At 38.7% G+C, this 26,975-nt stretch overlaps 1 protein-coding gene across 10 annotated transcripts in view; it reads right to left on the minus strand.

Annotated features, from left to right (window-relative positions):
- LOC117207988 (glycogen synthase kinase-3 beta-like) overlaps positions 1-26,975 on the minus strand; it is a 61,564-nt gene that overhangs the window by 16,037 nt on the left and 18,552 nt on the right. For 4 of the 10 annotated variants that reach the window (XM_033448769.1, XM_033448768.1, XM_033448772.1 and 1 more), the window contains exon 2: positions 25,661-25,693. The exons of 4 other annotated variants lie outside the window; for them this stretch is intronic. In XM_033448769.1, coding sequence (XP_033304660.1) covers positions 25,661-25,693 — 33 coding nt within the window. Of the gene's footprint in view, positions 1-3,328; positions 3,564-25,660; positions 25,694-26,975 lie in introns of those variants that run through there. 2 more of the 10 variants (XM_033448765.1, XM_033448766.1) reach the window with 2 other exon arrangements.

Genomic DNA, 26,975 nt, shown 5'->3' on the forward strand with positions numbered 1-26,975 from the left:
GTCCGCGCAACATTTCACGCGAATCGAACTTAGAAGATATTACAAGAATGAATAACGAAGAACTGAACAATAATACGCGTTTAGAAGTAGAACCTTTAGACTTGGAATTACGAGAACCATGCGAAGATTAGAATTTTCGTATCTTTTGACAATTAAATTAGAACGCTGCATGTACAAAAGAACTTGGAACTTTGTCTCTAATTAGGTTTTAATATCGTTAAATGTTATTAAATATTATAGAAAGTATAGTTATTTCCTGTTACACGCCTGTTCCTAGTAACACACCTGTTTCTAACAAATATATTACAATATATTACTTTTAAATCGTTTTAATTTTTATACTCGACTCTGCGAAGTAATGTGCAAGTATCAGCAATATATTCGATCTTGAATTTTTTTTCCGGGGATATAGTTCCCTGAAATAGTTGGGCAATTACTATTGCCTAGTTTTTATTGGAGGATCCTTAGGGACACGCGGGAGACGAAAGAAGTGGGTCAACCGGCAGCGATCTCTGGCAAAAGTGCCGCTTGGATCGGAGCCGGCTAAATCCAGCGTGCGACAAAAAGTGCAACCCAAGGATCCGGATGCACGTCAGCCTCCCTTTTACCGCGTTACGCGCGCATCAGAGGATTCACGACCTTTTTCCTGGCCGTATCGCACGGGACTGGCAACCGTGTGACATTTTGCGGCCAACCAGACGATGCACAGCCTTTGGCTCAACGGTGCATCGTCTAAAGCGATTGCAGGATCATGGGGTAGAATAATCGCGTTTTCTTTGACACGCAGATTTCCGCTGATGAACCGAGTTCGCGCTAGTCGGTGTTACGAATCGAAAAAAAGCTCGCGGTAAGTAATTATTAACTCTCGACAATATACCAGCCCGATATTGGTTACGACAAAGATGATCTGACAATAAATTTTCCGACCTGTCTCGATCTATTTGCGTTCAAATTCTCTTCAGATTCGTTCGAAGTATTTTCAGCGAAGAAATTTTCCGAGTACTGTTCCGAACTTTATCGTTTGCTTTGAAACGAAAGATCGTAGGCTTATTTTGTATGAAAAAATCTCGGATCCATTTATCGAAATAACGAGTTTCGAAGTAGCAACTTGAATATTTCAAAAACTTCTGAAACACCAAACATCGGTGCAATATTGGCGCGTCAAGGTGTTAAAACTGCACTTTATTCGCAGGTTTCGATCTCTTATCGCGTGAAATCTCAGAAGCAACGTCGACGAAATTTGCGATCGTGCAAAATCCGATTTGCACACCAAACGCACGTTTCACGCGACTTTAGATCTGCATTGGTGTTTATCCACTACTTATAAACGACGTTAGGCAACGCTTTCGCAACAAGTATTGTCTCCTTCGCTTTGCATCAAAGGTGTTACTTACTATGCACTTGGATCGATCGAATAATTCGCAGCACGTTCTATCGATTGTACAAGTATTTCAAGGGTTATAGAAAACATCATCGACGCAGAAAGTCTCGATTTTAAAGCAAAGCTCGTCGGTTATCCTCGCGCGAGAGCATGTTTCATATATGATACGTTATTCAGCGCAAGGGACGCGTGTGGTTTTGTTCTTCTGATTTTATTCTACGTGGTTGAACGTTAGATATCACGTTCTACAGTTTTATACAAAGAAAGAGCTTGCGACGGAATTAAATATTCAACAGTAGGAAGAAATTTCAATTTTGCAAAGGTTGGCAGCCTCTGGTACGCGACGAAGAAGAAAAGGATCGATCGGTTACACACATCGAGCATCCCGGCAAGCAAAAAATCTCTTTACCATTTTTATTTCACCTTTTCTTTTTTTCTTTTTCCTTTTTTGCCCCCTTTTCTTGCCGCAACGTGTCAAGCCGACGTAGCCAGCTTTTGATGTATGAAAAAATAATTCCCGTGGGTCGATGTGTGTAACTAAAATAAATACGAATAACAAGGGATAAATGTCAGTGGGTCGGTGTATTACTTCTCGTCGAACAGTTTTTCTTTCTTTACTCATCTGTCTTGTGTTTCTAACCTTTCCCGCTCAAATGGCAGATGGCTTTTTAAAAACGCGACTAGATGTTTTGTTTAATAAACAAATTCATAAGCGTCATCGCGTTGTAGCCTTTTGCGTCATCCTCGTTTCAGTCATAATTTTCTCGATAAAATCGAGATTCGAGGATCAATGGGTAGAAATCTTGGCAAGAATTGGGAGTGGAAAATTAACGAAACAGAAAATTATTGCAAAAATGACAAGGTTCTACATACGAGTTATTATGATTTTCCTTCTCTAGAAAATAGGTACTTTGCAGTATGACGAAAAATACTACATAGCATTTCAAATTTCAAAATGTCTGCTTTGCGATATATTTGTGAATTAATCGAAACAAATAGAAGATGGAACTGGAGATTGTTAAGATGCATCTCGTTCCATCGAAAGTCAGAAATAACACAACTCGTCTCGAGGCGACTGACATGTTTGAAAAGCAAGAATAATCCAGTGTTGAATAATTTATCGATAATGTCTGGGTTCATTATACTTTAAAATATTCCGAGTACAGTGTACACGCCGAGATTAAAAAGCAGTCAAACTTGGTAGAAACAGCGAATATATTACGCCTACGGATCGTCAAAGTCAATGATCGATGATGATTTCAAGGCTAATTAGCGGATTTTAATAATCCAGATAAAATTGAGGTTACTCCAACGTTTAGAACAGCTGCTGAAGAGCACACTGATTTAAAATCTCTCTTCTACTCTCCAATTACAAGTTTTTGTCAATTTTTACGAAGCGAGCACCGTATACGCAATAACCGAAGAATCCAAAGATGTTTCAACTAGAAACTTTAAATTCGACAAATTTTTGGTAATTTTTATAAGACGAAAAATCCACCGACGACCGGGCAAGAAGACGATGTAATTACAATTTTCAAATCTCGAACTTACAAAAGCAGTTCGTATAAAAACTTTTGTCGCAAATGCAATAGCTTTTGCATAAACGAAGTCTCAAGTCGAACTGTTACTATCGTCCCCTACGATTTGCCCTATTTTCCGTGGAATAAAAGATCTGCTACTATCACTGCGCCAACGTTTCCAATATGTTCTACTTGGAAATATCGAACCTCGAAGAGCGAATTTCTTTTTATCAATTTTTATCAAGAAATTCGAAAAAGGAGCTGTGAAAGAGAACTCAGAGAAATTTCACGGAGAAACATTTTCTCGAAAGCGAGAAACTTGGACGCGAAATATTATTTCGCGATTCTCACGCGACTATGCGCTAACAAAACCGATTCCCACTGCCAGAACAACGATCATCCTTCGCCCTCCAGACGAGCAACTTACGTTTCCTGTTCTTCAGCCGGCGCAGGAACTTGCAGAACTTTTTGTACGCTGTGTTCGCCTCCTTGCTGCTCAGTTCCATCGCGCTCTTCGCCCTTTCATGCTTCTGCTGTCCAGACGGACAGAATTTCGGATAACGCCAATGCTGGCAAGGTTCTGACCAGTCTAGCGCGGCAGCTGGCGCCATTACACTTTACAAAATTCACTTAAAAAAAAATCCACCGAAAAAGAAAGAACACTTGACCGTGTGAATTTTTTCTTGGTAAAAAATACTCTGGTTTACCCGTCCGTTTTCGATAAATATCTCAGTGCGACAGAAGCTTGACGCATCTAGTCTATAGTCATATAGTTTACAAATATTCCAAGAGTCTGAAACTACTTGGAAGGTCACCAACAACTAATATTAACACCGTGTCAAGGTGCACGGCGTGGGTCATCGTAACTATGCCAAATAAACGATTTTCCACGCTGATCTCACTGCCTGTCTTTATCATGCTTCCGACAAGAAGCTGGCCAAACCAGGTAATTCGGGGCGACTCACACGATCGCCATTCAGCACACGGGAATGCCGCGTTGAAACGCACGAGCCTACACACCGGGTCGTACACGAATTCGCGCGTGCCACGAATCGTCAATAACTCCGCGATCTAGCTTACGTGTCGTGATCACGCGATCATTGTTCGTTTTCCGTCCGAGCCGATTTGTGAGACAGGAGGACAAGGTTCAAGACCGACCACCGTCTCCGACGATTTAATCGAACGACGTAACATCGATCGGTGTGCACGAACGACAGATTGCTTCCACCGATGACACGTATCCTTTGGAATGCTCAGCGAGTCTCCTTTGGACACCTTGTAACGTACAGATATTGTTGCTTGTCTCCGGATAAGGTTCCCTTTCGAAGATTTTCCAAGACTCGGATTTTCTCTCACCGAGCGTTCAACGATATTTGGCGATTTTAGCAGATTTATTTGGGCAGAGTCGTTACTGGAAGACTCGAGGAGATTCGTTGGCACGTATATCGTTATAATAGCTCAGGTTGAGCATCGATCGTCTCGCTTGCTTCAGACTACCGAGTTACGCGGAGATGTAATTACTCCTTGTCGAGTGATCAGTCTATTTCGTTGGTTTCGGATCGGTTCTAACCGCTTGCTATCACCAAATAATACTCACGAAGGATAAAAACGAGTCACAGCGCGTGTGAATCTTTGGTCGAACGTATAACGCGTAAATCAACTTGAAGATTCCTCTTATCGAGTCTTCTTAGTGGAAATCTTAATCAAACGGTCCTCTTCCACTTTGGGAACGTACAACTTTCAAACCGCACGATCGGATCACAACTCACAAACTTTCCTCCAACACTTTCGGCTAATATGGTACTTCGGTAGAGATAGAAGACGACGGGGTGAGAATCGCGCGGTTAATCGTAGTGCGTTCTCAGGTTGACGAAACGAACTGGCTTTACGTGTCGAGATCACGCGACGATCCGAGACCTGGCCGATTTGTATCGCTGCGTATCGCTCGCGTTCCACGTAGCCAGCTCGCCAGAAACGTTCTCGTTCCACGGCGTCTCGGCACGCGACTAAGCCGAACGCGTCGCCAATCGCCATTACCCGCGGAAGAATCAGCTTCCCGGAGGGGGGAGGAAGACGCCGAGCGTCGCGGAGGGGGGAGCGAGCGTTGTACAACGTATAACAGATACGAGCCGCGAGAGCTAGCGATAAACGGTGCCTGGCCGCTTTTCGACTTTCCTGACTGCTGCTCTTCCAACGCTACCGTACAATTTCTTATTATTTTAGGGTGAATTTAGGTTGAGCGTTGTCTCTTCAGCCAAGTCTATACCGAATATTGGCTTTTAGGTTGAGTGATGCACTTTAGATCGAAATTAGGTCGAGTATCGTCTCTTTGACGGCTAACGTAAAATTCTGTGTCTTTTAAGGTAGATTCCTTCTTTTAGGTTAATGTCTTTTTTTAGATTGGTTCGTTTAGATCGAGTACCAACGAGTCTAACGCTAGACTCTTTGGATTTTTCGAAAGTTTAGCGAGAAATACTCGACAGCGTTAGATCTGAGAGCTTTTACCGGTCTCTCTATTTAGTTCAGCTGCTCTTCCATCGACTTACGTTACGTTTGTTGTTTCTCTCGCTGTTCTTGAGACTCGAACGATTTTATTTTTAGCATAACAGGTTTAAAACCGCGACAACACGACGTACCCCGCAAAACACAATCTTGCGCTAAAATAGGAAAGTAAAGTATTTTTCGAGCACAAGTATTTCTTAATCTCGACTCAACGTATCAAAGTCATCTTTTTTCTTTTTTATCCCTCGATTCTCGAAAATCTTTTTCTATCGCATCCGCGTGTTTTCCGCTTGATCAAGACCTTATTTAATTCCGGAAGCAGATAAGATAATTAACATCTGCATTAACGCGGATTACAGGATCAGCTTCGAGTCGTTCGTTAATCGATTAAACCCACGAAATCGACGTAATACGAATTTAAATATTTATCTGACGATCATCTACTAAATACGCTATCCTTCAAAAGTATCGGGATATCGGCATATTTTTGATAAAATGTATTTTAGCTACAGAATTAACGCAAACGGGGTATTTCAGTACCAAACGATATATAAAGTAACGCGCAAAAATTTCTAATCAGACAAACTTTTCACTTCAGAGTGCAAAGGCGATATTTCATAGAATTCTACGTATAATTGAAATTTATAACTCGATAGACGATAAGGTAATAAGTCGGAAGGTAATAAGTTCTGCCTGTGATTATTAATTCGTCATTAACTCGTACGCGCCGGTTAAATTCAAATACCTTTATTGCGATATCGATGGAAACGTCCGGATGCTCATAAACGGTAGCATATTCGTAGCCTAAATACGAAATATGTATCCATACTGACCCATATTTCCCTAACGAGTTGCAAAGCCGTGAAGCCATTCAACCACGTAAAATGGATCAACGAAGATTCGATGGTCGCTTATTAATGACCGTCTGCAGTCTCTCGAACGAAGAGCAAAGCTTGGACTCTGTAACGAATTTGTCATGGAACAAAGTGGCCTGCGATATATTTCATTCGCGTACAGCAGTAAACTCGTTATGACTATGCGTGACACCAGAGGATTATTCATGATAAAATCTATTTATAGTAGATCGTGTCGTCAATGACGGACGTTACGTTGGATTAAATAGAACGTGCCAGTTTTGCAAAGTAGAATTTCGCGGCTGATGAGCAATCACGCTGACCGCCACTCTTCTCTGAATCTTTCCGTCTACTCGAGTAGTTTTACAACCTGCTGTTGTTTATTGGCAAGTCGTCGTTTGTAATCGTGTTTTGCGTGCTTTTTGGTACAGACTTTGTTATCTCGAGAAAGAATATTTCTCATAACCATAACATAATATTTCTCGTACATATCGTATGATAACGATCACGATATTCCTCTGGAAGAAAGATAGCGATATCTCGCGAGTAAACAGAATTTTCTAAGCGATAAATTAGAAGTAATCTGTTCGCGATACGTAAAAGGGGAATTGAAAACTTAGAAATATAACAAGCGACTGTTGAAAATAATATCGGATTACGGATGTCCACGCCAATTCATATTTTCACGAATATAGCGAAAGAAATAGAATTTAAATAGAGATTTGATTCATCTACCGAGCATTACAACGTGATTCTTACTTGGAATTATTCCTATCATCCTCTTTGTCCTTACTTCTTCTCTAAACAGCTATACTGAACAAACTTCTTTTTATTTCTTATCTCTAATTACATGAATTAAAACGGAAATCTAATTACATAAATTACACGCAGCATAAAAACCATGGTTATGCTCTTAGCTCCGGCGAATTTCTTCCTTATTTATCAACTCGAACTAATCGTTTAACGGCGTAACATTTTTATAATTCAGATATTTCACAGATGCGCGAACACCGAACAGAAACCGTCTGTTACGTAATTGTCCACCGGCAGTTTATTCGCACCTACTGCATGGAATTTAAAGTAGCGTAAATTAACAACATAAATAAAATAGAGTACCACGTAAGACATCTAAAAAGATTACACACAGAATAAGCAAACACTTTCTACCAGCAGAAATTGAAATTCCTATAAAAACTCGATTCCAACGAGGACAGAATCATTTAGCAAATTCTGAGGTATTCCGAACACAAACAGGCGCAAATGAAATTATTGTATATCAATAAGAATTGTAAATAAGATATATAAATAGCAAGAAGAGAAAACAAGCTGTAGATAAACAACTATCGAGCTCGCGTTTTTTACCAGCGATTTGCCGCAACGTACGTTTTTGAAAAATAACGACCGATATAATATCGCTTAAATCAGGTAAAAACTAACGAAGAAACGACGGCGATCAGATAGCTCGACCAAGCTGATAGCGCGTTTAAAAATCTTCCCCTACGAGGAACGCTCTGTATTTGTCTCGAAGATTATTTCATCGTAGAGGGAGAGCGGAATGAGCAAACGAATACACCACAATCTCAGCGTGGAGTTGCGCGCCAGACGAAGCGTAATCAAAGGTTAAGGTGCTATCGTTACTTTGCAGCGATCTCGGTTTTATCCGCGGTTTCACCTCGATGACGACGTTTTAGTTCCTCGATCGTGGTATTAATTAGTAGAAGCCTCTGCTGCATTTCGTATCGCGATAGTCGCGAGAATTTCGTTTCGTTCATCCAAAGTTCTCGCTGTAATCCGAATATGATAAATATCGACATATACGAAGGTGATATCAGGTGACTTGTTTGTTTGGAACGAAAGTAAGAAAACAATTGTAATTGCAGAACGGAAGATTACGTAATACTTTAGCAAGTAATAACATGAGTGAACTGGCAGATTAGAAGCGATAGATTACAAACTCGCGTGTCAATCGGATGATTTTTAACTTATAGAATTTGATTGTAACGCGAAGCTCGTTATTCGTAAAATTTCACCAACGATATTAGTTCAGTTGTGCAAGAAGATACAAAATATTGATATAAAAAATACCTTGGAAAGAATGCTACGAGTAAACGAAATACGTTTTTAAATATCCAATTTAGATAACTAAAAAGAAAACGTCATAAAAGTTGAACGATGTAAGAAATTCGCTACGAAGCAAGGAATATTCTATTGCGAGTGTCAATTTTATGACTCTAGGAAAAGCGGTTCGTATGATCCGGGCTTTGTTTTATTTAAGGCTGAACACGATGAAACGGTTATTTTTAAGGCTGTATGTGCGTCTTTACTACCTGTAAAAACGCCACGGAAGTGGAATGATTCGTTAAAGGAAATGATACCGTGTCGATCGTAAAAAAGCTGTTGGTACAAAAAGTAATAAAATGTTTATTGTTTAAACGACGGAAAGCCGGACAATAAAAAGAATGATATTTCGATGGAGTCGTTAACGTCGACGTTGGTAATGGAGCTGGCGCGTTAGACGCATAGGCTGATGATGAATAATTTGTGAATCCCGATCGAAGATACGAAGATAACGAACATCGTTTTGTCGCGTCGACGTATATAGTCGAAACGAGAACAAATCTCACGAAAGTCGTGTTGCTATCGTACTCCTCCTGCGTCACTGCTTTCTTCAAGCTCTTACGACAAACTTTCCAGAAAATTTTCCACGAAACGATCTTTTCATATCTGCCACAAATCGAAGAAATTATCTAGCGGCGAGTACGATCCAAAGAACTTTGGTTTTTATTTTGATTGTTATTAATTAAAGTTGAGTTGACTCAAGCTATCAATAATAGAAGTTAGATTAGCTCTAGTTATTGGTAATCGAAGATAAGTTGACTTCAGTCGAAGGTTCGTTTTTTCGATATTAAATAAGTTTTACGAACGATCAAAGAGTAGAATTCTTCGTGATATAAAAGAATTTAGAAAGTAACAGAGACAAGTGCAAAGGACAAAAAGCTGTAGTTCTTTAATTAGCGGGATTAACAGGGTCAGGGATTATGAAATAAATTTTCGACGAACGAACGTAATCTGTTCGATGTTCGATCTCGAGATAAGACAGGAAAGAATTCTTTTTTAAATATAAACCACTTTAATACGATTGGCCAATAGAATGATATTCCGAAACTCCAATATCCTCATGAATGTCAATCATTTTAACGTAACCAGCGTTGTTTTCTTAAGACTCTAAAGTACGAACATAATCTCTGTTAAAATATACATGGAAATAATATTTAGAACGTTCCAAAAACCAGTGTAAATTGTTTCGAGCGCCACAAAGTCGCGGGCGCATTGATATATCGCTGGTGTTTGAACACTGGTTAGAGCACCCGCTATATTTAGCCGTAATAAGCAGATAACAGGCGAGCAACAGCACAGAAATCGCACGTGAAACCTGTATTCTGCGTTCAAAACACTGTCACGAGTTTAAAAAGGCAATTCTATCTTCGGGAAAATAAGGATGACGTTGAATATTCCTCTCGGGTGACATCACTTTTTTCATCGACAGGAAAAAACACGAAGATTTAGAAGAAACGCGCGATGGAACGATCCAAATCCGATTCTTTGCCTTTCTTTTTTTCTTCTTTTTTTTTTATATATATGTTTCAAATATTTGAGGCTACTGGGTGTCCTTGTTACCTTATTTCAATGATTTGGATGCTAATGAGGCGGCCGAGTCTTCGATATCGAAAGTGTACAGCTCGTCGTCCGAGAAGGAATCGAGGCTCGCTTTCGTGACCAATAACGCGGACAGTTGATGAGGTTGCTTTAAGCGTGCTGCTTGGAATATCGATGAACCGTTTGTTTCGTGAAAGTTCTCCCTCGGTGAAAATTTATTTGTTTATCGTTGCTGGATACGTAAGAAAAGAAAAAAATGCTTTCCCGTGTCTTAAGACGGCCGAACAAAATTAACAAAGTAACAAGTATTCTTTCTCCAGAGAATTATTTCGCGCGTCACTTCTCTTCTTTATGTTTCTTACTTTCTTCTTTCTTAATATTTATTTCATTCCGTGCTATCTTTTGCCTTCAAAGTAACTGTCACGGCTCTTTGAAAAGGCATCCTCATCCAACCGTCTCAATTGCAGAATTCCCTTTGAAGAAGAAGAAAAAGAAGAAGAAGAAAAAACAGGGAAAAAGTAACAAACAAGCAACGAGGAGTCGCGTGATTAATTTTCGATGAAGCTCGCGCGCTTCGCGATAAGGAACTCGTTCTATAGAATCGCCGGTTTATTCGCGGTAAGTGTGTCGAAAGCCGGCGTTTCGAGCTTCGGGGCGAACAAACTGGACAATTTATAGCCGCGAGACTGAAAGAAGTAAAGCAAGTTCATCGTCTATAGCACCTAGCGAGGCCGATGACACCGAGAGAACAAAACGGGAATTTGTAACTAACTTAAAGGCCGGCGATCGTGTTAAGAAACTGCAGTCGTCTGTATATCGCTTATTAGGCGACGTCCAGGCATTAAAAGCTTCAATGAGTTTCAAGATCTAACGAAAGGAGCAAGAAAATTAATAAAGTGCACGGTTCGACCGGTTAATTATGTTTAATTATAATTTAGACCAGTCACTGGCAAACCAGTGAAGATAAACGAAAGAGTCGAGGAAATGTTCGAATGAAACGAGAGACCTGACAATTATATTTATTAATGTACGTGGTCACAGACGATTATGAAAATATATGAATCGATCAATTACGTAAATTACGATTTGATTAATTGATTCCATTCATAGAGAATCGTTGTAAAAATAAAGACGAATGAAAGAGCTGATGATCGCAGATGATTACCAAGGTAAATGAATTAATAAGTTTATTAAAATATTGGAGTGACGTATGAATCAAACTATTATGAGAATGAATATATAATATGATCGAACATATTGGGAAAGCATTGCTCTATCTATAATTGACTCGATCGATTAATGAAAATAATTAATGAACATGAGATGAAGAAACGTTAGGATCGAAAGGCCAATTCTGTATTAATTCGTACGAGTAAATAATTATGAAAATTAATGGAAGATCAATCTGGTCGAACAATCGTATCGTAAAACGAATTAAATCCGAGTAACGTGGCATCCTGCACGCCAAGGAACGACAACCACGATCCTCAAACTGTCTAATTGCCAAGGAAGAAGCCTCGAATCTCTCCAAACAGGCCGATATTGCGAATCAGATTCAATTGGACGGCCTACGAACCGCAACTACGACGAAATTGGAATGCCTGGCTAAGAAATTTCACTCTACTACGATCATGGAATCGGAGATTGCTTTTGCATTACGTAGAAATCGATATGTCGCCATATCGAACGATTAGACGATTTCCGAAGTACTCGAAAAATACCTCTTCGAAATATCTCTTGAGCGTAAGGTCGATTTAAATTTATCTACCGTCACGCGGATCGGCTGATAGAAATTTCAATAGGTCGCAGATAATCCGGAACTCTCCAGTCGGCTGGGTTATCGAGTGTTTATTTTTTTATTTTTTAATTTTTTTATCGATACGTGGCTATCGATCGCGGTCATTGCGGAATAACCGTTCCACGAAACGTAATCGTGGAATCGGTGTATTCTCGACAATGAATAATGAACCGACGTCATTAATCGAATCATTGAATTGCCCGGACGCTGTAAAACGCGAAGTAACACACCCGTGGCTCAACGAGTTTGGCGCAAAAATAAACGAGTCGTAGTCGAAAACAATTCCACGAAGCACAGTTCAACGCGGTCCGGTTTCCGGTTAAGAAGGATTCGCGAGGATAACTTAACGTTGAAACGTGACTGGCCTATTCTCGTGATAAATGAAAGGTAATCAGAGAAAAACCGAGATCGTCCGTTTTTAGTGATCACAGGAAGGCTTCCTAAAATACCACGTGTCTCAGAATTTTTTTACTGGGAACCTATACTAATCTTTTTACCGGGAACCTATACTAATCTTTTTACTGTGAAGTTATACTAGTTTTTCAAACAGCATTATATAATCTCAAGGGTTCTCTGGAAAACTGAAACGATCGTTTATCTTTGATCGATTCATTTTCCGATCTTTACATGAAAACACTGGAGGTATACAAAAAATACATCGATGTTTCCTTTCAATCAACGAATCTCACGATAAAGTAATAAAAAAAAAGAAAAAGAAGAGAGAATAAGAGGTAAGTCGCGATAAGCGAGATATGAAAGTTGTCGTCCGTAAGGTATCACCCGAGTTTCTCGTTAGAAATCTTTTAAAGTGCTTCTAAGTGTACACGCACAACATACATCCTATACATTTAAATGGATAAAACATATTCCGAGCAATTCAATTAATTGTTGTACAACTTTGTTTTGTACTGTGCTTATCACGATACTTCGAAACAAGTGGTTTTTTCCTGTATCAAAGACGTGTGCAAAACTCCATTTATAATTCCCTCTCTATCTTACGATTCCAATGAGAAATACCAAAAAGTTCAAATTTTTAATTAACTCCTTCGCAGCGACAAGATATGATTCATTGATCGTATACGGTGTAACAAAAGAATCGCTGACTGTTTAAATACTTTTGTAAACCGATGTACGTAACAACGCCAATCCATGACGGACACCTGTTCCGTCAATCGTATAACTTGTTTACAAGCGACAGTTCGTTTCGAAACAGCGAAAGGTACGTTTCGAGCGAGGCAAAATGACGAACACGCGTAACACCGTACACGCGTCGAGGCCATCGCTATTGAGTTATGGGCAGGCCATGCAGCTGATCGACCATATAAATAGATCGACCGTACATTGAACGGTTATTCTCGTTCGGTACTGATACACTTCGACCGACGAGGACGTAGAAAATCATCTGACGCAAGACCGTTTAACGATCGTTCGTTTATCTATACGCCGCTTCTTTCCAATTCCCAAATGCAATTGCTTCGTTCAGACGTTTCCAACGTATATATTATCAGCGCAATAGATTGCAGTTCGAATTAGATAGAGAACGAAAAGAATATCTATGCAAGTAATAGAAACGCGTATGAAAAGATATACAGATTACGGAAGATGTAATTAATATCTCTATGAAGAAATTATTATGAATTAATTAATAATCGAATACCGATGAATTTCAATAGAAAAACGTCGTAAATTAATAACTAAATATTATATAATATTATATAATAATAATAACTAAATATAAATGTAAGATATCGATAACGACGTCCGTGATACGTTTCTAACAAGTGTCCGATTGTTAAAGCGAGCAATTAATCCTTTGAATAGCGAACAGCTTAAACACGAGTATTTGTTACGTAATAGACGACACGATATGTGATTTACTGTGATCAGAACTGCGTACTTAATATCATCCTTGGTATACAAAACGTCGATTAAGTTCTACATGTATATTCGAGCCATATACCTCGTTTGACATTTCGCCGAGGAAAAAATGCGAATTAGATGAACTGCGTTTCTTTTTACTTCAAATACGTCAATAGTTTATACCGATGAGATTTTTTTCAACGCGTCTATACATCCATAATTTATCTTTATCGATGAAATACACCGGATATATATGCATACATGCATTTCTATCGTCTAATAATCATAGTAGATGCAAATTAGATCCGTAACTGCTAACCTATGACATAAATATGTCATGTAAATGTCGACGATGTTAGGTGTAATAAGTACACACTAGGAAGATATCGGAATTCGATAAAGATGGTAAGGAGGAAAATCGTAAATCGAAGAATTAGTGAAGCGAAATTTGGAATAAAGTCCCTAGCGCCGTGTTAATAACATCGTGAAACGAAATTCCTCGGCTTTGTACATTTATCGTGAATCATACGACATTTGAGTAATTGCCAATGGATAAAGAAATAGTTCGATTCGTCGAGTTTCTAATGTACAGGCCATTTTACCAACTATGCGGATCATTGGCATTAAATCATCGGCTATAAACTTCACGGACCACTCATTTGCTGTTTCATTTTGAAATACAGCGAATCAAGGGTTGCAATTATAATTCACCCGTGTTTATTCGTATGTAACTACTGCTTGACTGCGTGTAGTGCATTTCAAATATTGTTTTATAGGGTTGTAAAACTTCTGCGACTATAGATAACCTATTTTCCATTGAGAGTCAGGCAATGGGTTCGAAGAATTGATTGGGAATATTTAGACTAAGTATCTGATGCTCCGTGCGAATGAAATTGAAAGAAGTTTAATTGAAAACAAATTCTGACGAACGTTCGATGATACCTGGCATTCTTTTGTTTCCTCCTTTACAAAGAAACGAATTTTCTAAAGCAATAGAGCGTACGTTAACACTTATAAGATTAACGGTTTAACGCGAGCCAAAGTTATTTTTGCAAAGATGACTAGTTTAATACTGGCTGTGATTAGACTGCACATGTTTACACACTTTTGAGAAATCCAAGGGTCTAGAAATCTATGGATTATGCGCGTAATATAGAAAAATATATAAAATGCTGGAAATACCGATTTAACAAACGATATTCAAATTCCGCAACTCTATCGACGAAGTGCAATCGTATTAAATCTTCTATTGCACATCTATCTTTCGTTGATCTGGACCGTTTCTAACTGGACTAAAATGATTCTAAACAGATTTCAAAAGATCCTGAGAAGCAGTAAAAAAAACGTGTAATTATTTTCGGACAAGTATAACTTTGAAAATATATTGCACGATATTGCCATAAGGAGGTTTCGACTAACGGAAAGACCTAGACACGCTGCTCTGAACGCGGAACGAAATTTTAGGGCAGAGTTCGTTCACACTAATCTAGATTCGGGATAGTGTCGTCAACGGGCAGGTTGGTACCGATCTGGCGGGATTCCAGGTCTCTTCACAGGAACCAGAAAGAGGCGTGCAACCTAGCTCAAAGGCTATACACAGCCAACGATTAATCGACGTTCGAGTCGAGATACAAATTGAGTCGCGAGATGCTGCAACGCCTCTGCGACACGAACTGCAACATTTTTCTTCTCTTTTCTTTTCCTTGCTTCTTTCACTCCGAAAGAAAGTACGCGAATACCACGATCTATTTTCTGCACAACTTGCTTGTTAATCGATGACGAATGTCTTAACCGATTCTATCATGGATTCACGAAACACGTGTCTAACTGCTAACGATCGAAGATGATCCCCAGCAGAGTCTGCTAAAATTGGTGTCGGGCCGAGCAAGTGGCTAGCTGGTTGCAATTAAAGACAAAAGGGAACTTGTACGGGTTCGCGGAGTGAAGTAGTCAACGTATAGTGCGGTTCCTCAGCTCGATAGTTCTATTTTCGTCTGGCAATTAGCGGATTTGCTTGGAACAAAAACTAGCAGCTCTGGATTGCCTCTCCAAACACGTTGTTAGCTATTTCGACAAAATTTTCGTACACAGATTGCTAAACGATCTGCTTCGACAACGAATCAACATCGTTTGACTATGTCGCGGAACAGAATGATTGACACACTTATACTCAGATACGAGTATCGTAATAAAATGTACAGAGAAACACCTTGCTATATATGTAGTCGCAAGGACTCGAAAATAATATGATAATAAATAACCTACTCGTTACATATATTGCAAAACTCTAGCCAATTTTACTTCGTTTTGCATGACATACAATATCGAATAACATAAGTCTTATAGAGACTTTACGCGATGAGAAGTCGATCGATCTGACAGCAAAGATCGGAAATTGTTCCGTGGAAAGAGGATCAAGGCCTGGTTCGAAAGAAATCGACGAATCATGGGATAGATTAAGATCTGCGCTCGTGCAACACGCGTAACGAGCATGAAAATTCCGCTTAATCAGATCCGTTGTACCCGCAAAAGCCCTCGGCGTGCCTCGAGGATACGCGTTTAATAATAGGCTGTTGCGAGTAAGAGCAAAGCAAAATTACGGTGTTTTCATATAATCAATAACTCGGTCTCTCTCAGGGTCGCCGACGAGCGTGTATCGCATATCCTCTCTTCCTCGTTGTTAGCTTCTCGGAGGCTTCCATGAATTCATGTGACACGAAATGTGATTATTAGGCTCTGTTCGATTAATTGCAACCAAGGTTTGTATTTTTATAAATAAAGATGACGAACGTTTACTGTCGGCGATGGCACGCGATGAAACTACAAAGGAAATGAATGAAAAAAGTACCACTGTGTTTTTAAACACATTCGCAAATTAATAACAGCGTTCCATATTTCTTAACATTTTTTTACAAAAATAGAGATTTTGGAAATTCTCAATTCTTCTTTTTCTACCTTTTCCTATTAATTGACTTTTTCCAAGTGATTTTGATCGAAGTTTACTAGCTATTATACCACAAATTATAAATAATATAGCTTCAGAAGAGAAATAATTATTAGAGTTTTAATTTTTTATTTTTTTATCGTAAAGTCTTGCCTTTCGACTTAAGATGGTTTATATCATTAGAAGAGAAATAATTGTCGCAGTGCTTTTAAATTACCAAAGGATAAAAAGAAACGTTAAAGATACCAAAGATTTGTGTCTTTCTAAATATTTTCACTCGGAGAATCTTCAGAGTATTGTCTTCCGATAGTAATTGAACACTACGATTATTATTTCCCTCTAAACGCTAGATTGTTTATAAATTATACCACCACAAACAATAAACTGTTACCTTGTTGTATCGGACAGTAAAAGCTATTGCTATCTTACACGTCAGAGGATGGAAATATTTAATACAAGTTTCAGAACACAGTCTTTTGGTTCAGAATTACCATATTATACATTATATATATATATATATAAAATATAGAAATATATATATATTTCTTTTATATTATCCTCGTACTATTATTACTTATGCTGTAATCCAAGTTAAATAATGTAACGTGAATTGTTTGTGTATCATAGCCAGCGTTGCGTAGTCACTAGGAAGATGGATGTGATTGTAAGTAAATAAATTTCCGGTTCTATCGCATCAATTCCTCTTTGATATTTAACTAAATAACTAATCCGCTATTAACAACTATAAAAGTGTTTCAAACTACAATCTATAATTCCTAGAAACCAGAAGATAACTATCTTTCAAACATAAAAGACCATGCACAGAAGATCAAACAAACCGATTACTAATGGCTCGAAATTGACGATTTTAATTCGATTTCCGTCCGATTTCCACAAAAACAAATCGACGATTCTCGTTCGAGCTACGTTCGACAGAAACAATGACGTCATTCGAGCCTCCTGGATCAAGCATAACGTTCATTGTGACGTCAAGAGGCTTGCCTAACCCAGGTGCACATACCATCAGAGTACAATTCATTCTCGGCCTCGTTTCGTGCTATCGTCGCGTTTCTACAAAAGACAGCAGAACATTGATAGATAGGAACGCGTTCGACATTAAAATTCGTGGACGTTTTCAGATGCGATGACCGGAAGCTCGCGTCAACGGAAACCACTTTGACGCAAGATGCACCGATGAGCTGTCTACGTGACTTTCGTAACCACTCTTTCAATACGATCCGTTGGACGTGCTTGCAAGGTGAGGTTGAATGGACGTATAATTCATGGAATTTCTATCGTTGCGTAATACAAGAATAAATCTATTTATCTTTAAAATTGTTGTATGTATCGTGATTACATCTTACGTTTTTCATTCGTAGTTTCCGATCCTCTATCGACACAGACTGCGTACAGTTATGACTGAGGATTTTCACGCATTTATGGGAAGTTCAAAAACGCAAAAATTCAAATATCCAGAATGTAATACTATGAACGCTATTTATTAGTAGATAAAATAACGATATACCTAACTTCCATTGTTTAAATTATATTCACAAAGATACGAGTTTGCGTAAATATCCGCAATCTACTTATGACACGAGCTTGATATATTAATAGATTATCTAAGAATCTTAGTAAACTTTAATCGTACTAAACATTAACCAGAATTTTTATAAAACTTAAAAAAAAATGAAAACCGGCAAAAAATACTAGAAACATTTTAATCCATGCCTAATAATATTCCATATCTCTGTTCCTCGTAAATAAAAATGAGTTTTCCTAGAAGACGTGATTAATAATCTAAGTACACGATGATTATTGCCTACACGCTACTTTCGTATTCCGGGCCTAATCGTCGCGACGAAACAAAGAAACGGAAGATTTTCACACGATTAAGGTTCTAAGAAGACGAAGAAGCAGAAGAAGCAGCAGCGGTTTTAGGATTCGCGATTAATCGTGCGAATGAACGGGACGTGACTAGGTCACATGGAATTCTTGCCAATTCGCGTGACACGATAAACCGCGAGGAATCGTTGGGATTGTCGTGGATGGAACATTTGTTTCGTTCGCGTGTTATGCTTCGATACAGTTTCGGTTTCTCTAACGACCGCGATCAATTTTCGCGATGTGCGCTGAACAATTTCCAGCCTGCATAGGCCACATTTTGGCTGTCGTCAAAGAGATTCATCCATCTTCGTATTTCGAGAGAAATACACAGTGTACCTACCAGATGTTAACGAAAGATTCGATAGCCGAAGAATCGTGTTTCGCGATAGGTATAACGTGCTTCGTGTTAATCGCTGTTACAGTGTTTACGTAAGTTTGTTACGTATTAAATTTTTGGACGCTTTGAACGACTGCTTCCAAGTCATCGTTCACGTGGAATGGGTTGAATAATTGGTAAAGAATTATTTTGCATTGCTTTGAACATGTACGAAGTTGACGCAATAACATATCAGGTATGAAATATCGTTTCTACGAATTTCGAACTTAATGTTAGTCATTAAACCTGGAAATTTTGGCAGCATATTGACTGCGCTTGAGTAACAGCTATTGTATTACGATATAACAGACGTTGTTAAAATTAGATACAATCTAAATATTCCTTCGCGTGTTAGGAACATAATTCTGGCAGTTGATATTTGAAAAGCGGTAATGTCGTCTGACCCAAGTTTCGCGAATTCTAAAGAAGCGATTTGGCAATTTTCCCATGCCAGGAGACAGAAGAACAAGGTGAGGATCGAATTCTTAAAAACAAAGCAGTCGGCAACCTGTGTCTTCTTTAATCTTTACTCAGAAGTGGCGCATTGCCCTCGAACAAAACTGAAACTCGCTTTTTTCTTCAAACTTCTAGATATTCTTGAAAGAGATTACCCGAGCGTTACTCTTTAACGATATTAAAGAATTCCGATTTCTTTTTATCTTTTAGTCGCAAAAATAACAACTAAATCTCACAGATCGTTCTCTTTCGTTATTACTGTATGCGTTTTTGCTTTTATTTATTCTTTATCTTCACCCTGTTAATATACTATAAATAACCTTGTCAGCGCCGAATATTTATCGTTTGATTATGGAAAAATTTATTCAACGATTACTAACAACGCGAAGATATTTCTGCGAATATTGTAAACAAGATTATAATGCACCATACAGTTCAACTGTCGTGGCAGAATCCAGATTAGTAGAGATACGATCCGATGATTCAGAGCTCGGAAGTGCGTCGCTCTCGCGGAGACGATTTTCCACGGGCAATCGCTCGTGATAAAGAATACACGCGGCCACGCAACCACGGTGGCAAAGTTCAAATTTAGCAGCACGTGCTGAATAATGATCGGCCTGAGAGAAAGTCGACGGCAACGACACGCGATTCTTTATGCTATAATTAAACGGATCGTACAGAATTCAACGATTCGAAAGAAAATCGCGTTGTAACGCAAGATTCTAATTGTGATCTTGATAGAAAAAGTAAAGAAAGATATTCCTAATGTATATGTTTCTTGATAAAATGAAACGTCAAAGAGGTAGAATGGTTTCAGTGTTGAACGATGAATAAAGATCAGATGCAAATGATTAGGTTTACTCGTGAATTCATGAATGTAACATCGTCTTAAAGAAGCTGTCTTAGAAAATATGTACTTTCAAAATGCTAACAAGATCGATATACACTGTAATTTATTTCCAACCTATTCGACTGCCATCCCAAAGTCGACCATCCGCGCGCTCCTAATTTTCGATACTCATAGAAATACCAAAGTTGAGTCACTTGAGAACGCGAGGGCGTGAATTCCTATTGGTGATGAGTCTCGAGTGAAAAATGCCACTGCTCTGTCTGACGAGTATCTGTTGGAATAGAATCAAACGCGTCTAAATTCGGCGACGTCAGCTCTGACGTATTCGGCCGAAGCCAACTAATAATTCTTTGTAACGATGACGTCGCTTGTTGTCGAGCCTTTTGCCAATTCTCCGATGCGCTAGCCATTCCTGCAAATCTTTTTTTTACATATGAACGTGTGGGAAAAGTTCATGGAAGAGAGATTTAAGAAAAATCATCGACGTATTAAGATTTTCGTTTTTATGTAATCGTTAACGGTTCTTTTTAGAAGAAGACAAAATTAATGATAAACGTAAATATGAAGATATAAGTTTTGTACAGAGATGAAAGGTTCTAGTAGAGAACGACAGTTGAGGTATTTTATGGGCTTCTATTTTCTTTTGATGCTATCTAGAGTCAGAACACTGGCGAAAACGACGATAACGCCATAATTATTAATAGAAAGAACCAGTTGTATTCCCTGCGGCAATACTCGCAAAAATAGCCCACGTTCCACTCGAAATCGAATGACGTTCCATGCGAACGATCGTCGCTCGAGATCGCTATTTGCGATCGTATCAAATTGGTTTGACCGTTCGTTTTGCTGTTTGAAAATTGGCAAAGTGGCTTTTACGTCTATCCCTGAATCGCTAATTCTTGGTTTTGATACGGTTTGATTCAAAATAGCTTCCAATCACTTACGATTTTCATTAGGATTTTTGTTTAAAAAAAAATAAAAAAAAAATTACGACAGTATAGTTCTACAAATTTGATTAACCGAGTCGATAAGATCCAGTTCTAGATGTAAAGAGCAGTCTGTTCGTGAAATTCAGACTCGACGAAGTTGTACTATGGTCCGCAAACGCAGGTCATTTCGATCCTATAGATAGGTAAAACGGTACGGCCGTGAGGTACGGGGTCTGCTCAATAAATCATGCCGATTCTATGCCTAACCGCTGCTAGACACAGGAGGTAGATCATTTCGATTCATACCTAAGCGTTCAAACGCACAATGTACCAGGGAATGCTCGATAAATCATTTCGACTCTATAACCAGGGGCACCTGAACTCGTAGAATTCCAGCAAGGGTTCGTAGATCATTTCGATTCATGGCTAAATGATAACAACCAAGTAACTTCGATAAATAGCTTAGATACTGAATGTTTCTGATAAATCGTCTAATTCAAAAATAAAACTGTCATAAATCTCTTTCTAGCGGTTGAGTCATAATCGTATTATAGCAGATAAGGATTGAGGATTCCTGATTTTTAGAAAAGTATGTTTAAAGTTTTGGAAGACTGACGAATATGTTAAATCGTCGCTTACGAGGCGATTGCGAGAACTACGAAATGTCGAATGAGTTGGTTGTATGTACATTCGATGCTTTAGGCTGATGGTAAAACAGCCTCGAAAGGATTTCAGTGCATAGTCCTATATCTTACTCTATGAATTTTTTTAATACGACGTTATATTTTTCTTCGATATTTTAGATTTTTACAATTTATTGCGATAAATTTTCGATTATTTTTAATTATTATAGTGGTTCTGCATATTCTTACGGTTTTGAAATCATCTCGCTAGATTAGCACTGAGTTATCGATCTGTTTCCTAAAGAACGAGTCAAAGAATAGGCCTTCGTTCATCCTAATAAATAAGCAATAAACCGACGAGAAGACAACTCTACCTTACCGACCAACATTTAAGTATCGATCTCACCAACGCAATGCAAGAACGGGGGAACACCGATGTCAACGATCGTCAACAGAGATCGCTATCGTACAACACGTTAGTCGTTTTATAGGCAATGTAGCACGTTAATCGCGATAACGAATGACGTGCCTACCACGATACAGTCGGCTCTGTTTCGTCAACTATCACTACTATTACTCTACCTGGTATGTTTTCGTAAACACGCATCGCAATTATATCAGATTATCGAATTTTGATAACGAGCTCGATAACGAGATTTGATGACAATTTCCGGACCGTTTTAATTATTTACATTTTAATTATTCCGCGTTATCGCTGGAACACCTGCGACCTCACCGCATTTGGCCGGGTGCTCGCTTGATGCTTCCATCGCATCGGTTAGTCTCGCTCCGAAGATTGTACATCGCCGAATGGAAAATTTTAATAAATCCATGTTATCGTCTGAGACGACTGAACAAAGCCGTTAGGCTTGTTTGAATATCAATTATATCAGAGAAACGAAATTAATTCATGCCGCTGTCGAGATTATTACAGTTCTTAGAGATTAACGATTCTACAGATCATCGATAGCGCCCCGACTTTTTGTTCGTTGTTTTATCCGAGCGTTTCTATATTATCGAGCTCTATCGATTAATAATAATTTGTTGAAATTTGATTCGCAAACGCAAGAACAAGAGTTGTTTCTGTGCAATTAGCAATTGGTTTCATAATATGGTCCAATAAAAATTTAATCGACTAAATGCTTCTGAATTATGAGTTAATTAACAAACTTGTCAAATATTAATTTTCTCGATGAAATCAGCGATTTTTAAATTCCTTCTGCAAATATAATCTTGAAGCGATTTAACCTCGAATTTTCTACATCTACGTATCTTTAGACGAGAATATTTATTCGCTTGAAAACTTCGAGGTACATAATTGTAAACAGCGATCCATTATTCCACTACCTTTTTCTTTGTTTACTCGTGATCGAGTGACTCGATATCGAAGCAAGACAATCGAGATAGATCTCGCGTAGCGGAGCGGTCAAACGTGTTCGGAATTTTTGTGTCTCGTAACCACGATAAGCTTATCGCGGCAGACACTTCGTCGGTCGTGAAAGATAGAAAAGAGACGCGGACCGAAGGATATCGTTCCATTTTTTCAATCTTTATGAACAGATTTGCTCGTAAAATAATAATAAAAAAAAAAAAATAATGTAGATTGTATTAAAAAGTGGAATGTCACCGTCGTATCATCTCAACAGAAATATCGTGATATCATTTATACAAAGAGAACGAGGAATCTTTCTCTTTAAATATGAAAACTGAAACTTAAATATATAAATTTAATACTATTAACAAAATTTTACAAGTTACCAGATAGGTAACCAGATTGATTATGATATTATAAATCTTGCAATTCAATTCACTCAAATTTTATAAAATTGTAGAGTCTCTAAGTAGAACAAAAAAAAAAAGATAAATAACGAAAAAATATTAAACAAATCTTTCAAATTTCCTCTCGTAATCGCAATGTTAAAAAAGAACGATGTAAAATAAGCAAAAAAAAAGGATTGCAAATGAAACGTTAAATCAACGTAACGTTGGTGCTTGATGGGTTAAAGGTCATCACTTGGATAACCGGAATTCCATCAGAAACAAAAACAATCCGAACAATTTCCCTAGAGAGAATCAATCGACCCGTCCAATAAGCCCTACACTGGCCTGCATACGTAGAAAAATCCCACGTACTCCATCGAATTCGCGCTAGAACCATAGAAGTCGATCGGAATCCAATTGCACCGGCCAATCGGAACGCGTTATCGACCGAGTCACGACGAACTCCTATTATACTAACCGGCTTGCGAGAGTATTCACTCGCTACACTCAGTTCCCGTTCTTGTTACTCATCTGTAAATGGATGAATTCTAACCTCGTCCCGTCGTCATGTCAAGACACTACACGTAAGGATTCCAGGGATTAGTAGAAACTCGATTGGACATCTAACACAATTCGTCACGCGGTAGATGAAACAATGTCTACCGATTCTTGACGTACGAGTAACACGCGATCTGCAAGTAGACACGTGGATCACGTGTTCAAAATTTACTAACCAGTGGCGTGTTCGGCTTAGGAACTTCCGAGCGCCAACTTACGCGTCGCGTTTATGCGAATGAACCCCTGAATCCAGACCAAGATCATGAATTGCAAATTGCCTGCGAGCTATCTAAACGTCCTGCGTTAAACACCAAAACAATGTAATTCTATCTCCTTGCAGTGTAGAATAATTTCAATTTGATATCCATCGTTTGTTTTTCTGTCTTTCGAGTTAACTTTATCATCCGTATTAAAATACTATCGATTACGGATTAATTACGACTTGCAAAATAAAACAACGGAATTCTGATACTTTAAGGGCATCGTTAGAATAATATTAAAACACGAAAGCACGCGAGTCAGTGCGTTTCTTCATTCCTCGCATATTCCTCAAACTTCAGAAATTTTCTAACGAATAGAAAAATAATTTTCAACCGAAAATGACTGAAACAACGCAGCGCGATTGATATCGTTTCGAAGCAAATATTCGCGAAAATCGTCGGGATCGATACAAACATAATATATATATCGGAGGTGGTCCCGCGAGCGAGGCCAGACATTAGTGAATTACAGTCGAGCACGTTATTGACTAGGATCAATAAGAACGAGGTCGCGAGAGTGAGAATAATTCGTAATCACTCGAGGGTAATAGATCAGAGCTGATAATGGTATTGTCGCTCTGAGAGAGTTCACCAGGCTCTGAGCACCGACCGAGCCACTCGACGCTGCGTGAATGGAGAAAGGTGAACTCGTGTTCGTCAAGGGCAGCCTTGCAAACAGCTGATTCCGTCTCGACGCGATGACAAATCAATGGAACGTGGACCAGATGTTCGCGGAGAGTGACTCTGCGCTCGGATCCTCCCCCGAACGCATAATATTGTGATATTGTTGTCACAGTAAGAATGACACGCGACTTCGAGGACAACCACGACGAACCCACAGAGACAATCACGGCTTGTCGCCGAGATGCGCTACTGGTTACATTCTCGCTACGTGTCGAGTCTATTTTCTGCTAACTGTTTAAAATCTTTTAACGACACGTGCTCAACATCTGGGTGCATAAACGCGATCGTGGTAACTTTCTTAAAATAGAGACGATTCTTTAATATCGTGGAGGCTTATTTGGTGTAGAATTCATTTATAGGTTTGGAATAATATTGATACGATGGTTATATCTAAAATGATGGTAGTGTTTAAAATAATCGTGCTGGATGATTAATGATTTGGCATCTAAAATCATTGGTTTTTAGTATTTGGATTATTGTTGGAGATATTAAATTGCAATTAATCATAAAGTATCGATGATATAGATTGGTTAGTACTTCTTACAGCCGCTGCTAGAGGGCCGCGAGTACTTGTCATTAGCACGTTTCTTTTACATTTAAAGATTCTAAACTCATTGTAGGATATATTGGAAATCCAAGTACTAAAAACTCGACTAAATGAATCTGCTTCTCCTATCCGTCTTTGTAAATGATTCACATTTAAAGTTTCTTACTTTGCGAAGTATACGAATAGCATCTACAGTAGCAATCGGAGTATTACCTTTTTTTAAAGTTACACCACCAGCCGGATGACCTGAAAATGAAACAATAAACCAAACTGCGGCATTTCAACACAAAATTATAATCTAATCATATAATGCTATACAACTATATTGTGATCTCGTATGTACAACAAAGACGTGCTCCGCTAATTTCAAATCAATAAAAATTTATGTTGAGGGAGCGTGCCCGTTATTATAGATCGTGTCTTGGAAATTAGCGCTAAGACGTAGATCGGGGAGGAAACCCTCGCGGATTTATCGATTGCCCTCGAAATACACAGGGGAATCGCTCTACTCGAAAAAGAAGAAAAGGGCGCTACACAAAATTCTCCGATATCATTCATGGACGTGTGTTCTGCTTTACTAACCGAGAACTACAGTTATCGCGAAGGTGGGGGCGCCACTTAACGCAGGAAAGTGGCGCCGCTATCGGACGCCAGTCATTTAATCAAGCATCAGTGTAGGAGCAAAATGGCGTCACTAGAAAAGCAATCAACCGCTCCTTCTTAGGCATGATTTACCTTTCTCTGCAAATGACTAATACAACACGCTCAAAGCCATTCGGCGAATGGAATCCTTGACCAATCTTTCGATCAATCATCGAAAAACGTTTTATAGGTTAAGTATATATAAAGCACGATACAGAACACAGTTTTTAGACTACAAATTTAGAATTTTGAATTGTTAAGTGCACCGGTTTTCCAGTGATAGTTCGCTCAACTTTAGCTCTTGACGAGTTACATTCAAGGTCGGCAATTGCTGTCGGAAATAGAAGACCAAGTAAACGTAACAATAGTTTCCGAGCGGCCGCCCCGAATAACTTCCGTTACTTCGTTAAATCGAAGTCTGCGGCCTGTCGAGAGCGTCGTATACACCAGACGGGTGTGCTACGAGTTTCTGGAAATTGATCACAGAAATTTAATGGCAGCTATTTAAAGCTTAATACGATTGAGATCGAGAAGCACGATTTCTCTAATCCTCCATTTCGATCTCGTATTGAATTCCGGTGACCTTGCACGACCTTAAAGGGCATAGTCTACTCTTCGAACAATCAGGCTAGCTACATATATTTTTTAAAGTACTTCCGTCACGAAACTTCCCTTTTCCATTCGTGTTCTAAAAATCTCTCCTTCTTTCAATTGTCGAAGTCGTTCAAATGTTTCTCCCTTTCCTTTCCTTCTAACAAACATTGTCATCAAATTTTCCCAAAGGTTGACAAAATAATCATTTTGAAGAAAAAAGATTGTTTTGTGAACATTTTTAACAACTAGAGATAAAAATAACGTAGGCACCATTTTTTTTATGGATAACCCT

This window comes from Bombus bifarius, unplaced genomic scaffold, assembly GCF_011952205.1.
Source record: "Bombus bifarius isolate JDL3187 unplaced genomic scaffold, Bbif_JDL3187 scf7180000008047, whole genome shotgun sequence".
NCBI lineage: Eukaryota > Metazoa > Arthropoda > Insecta > Hymenoptera > Apidae > Bombus > Bombus bifarius.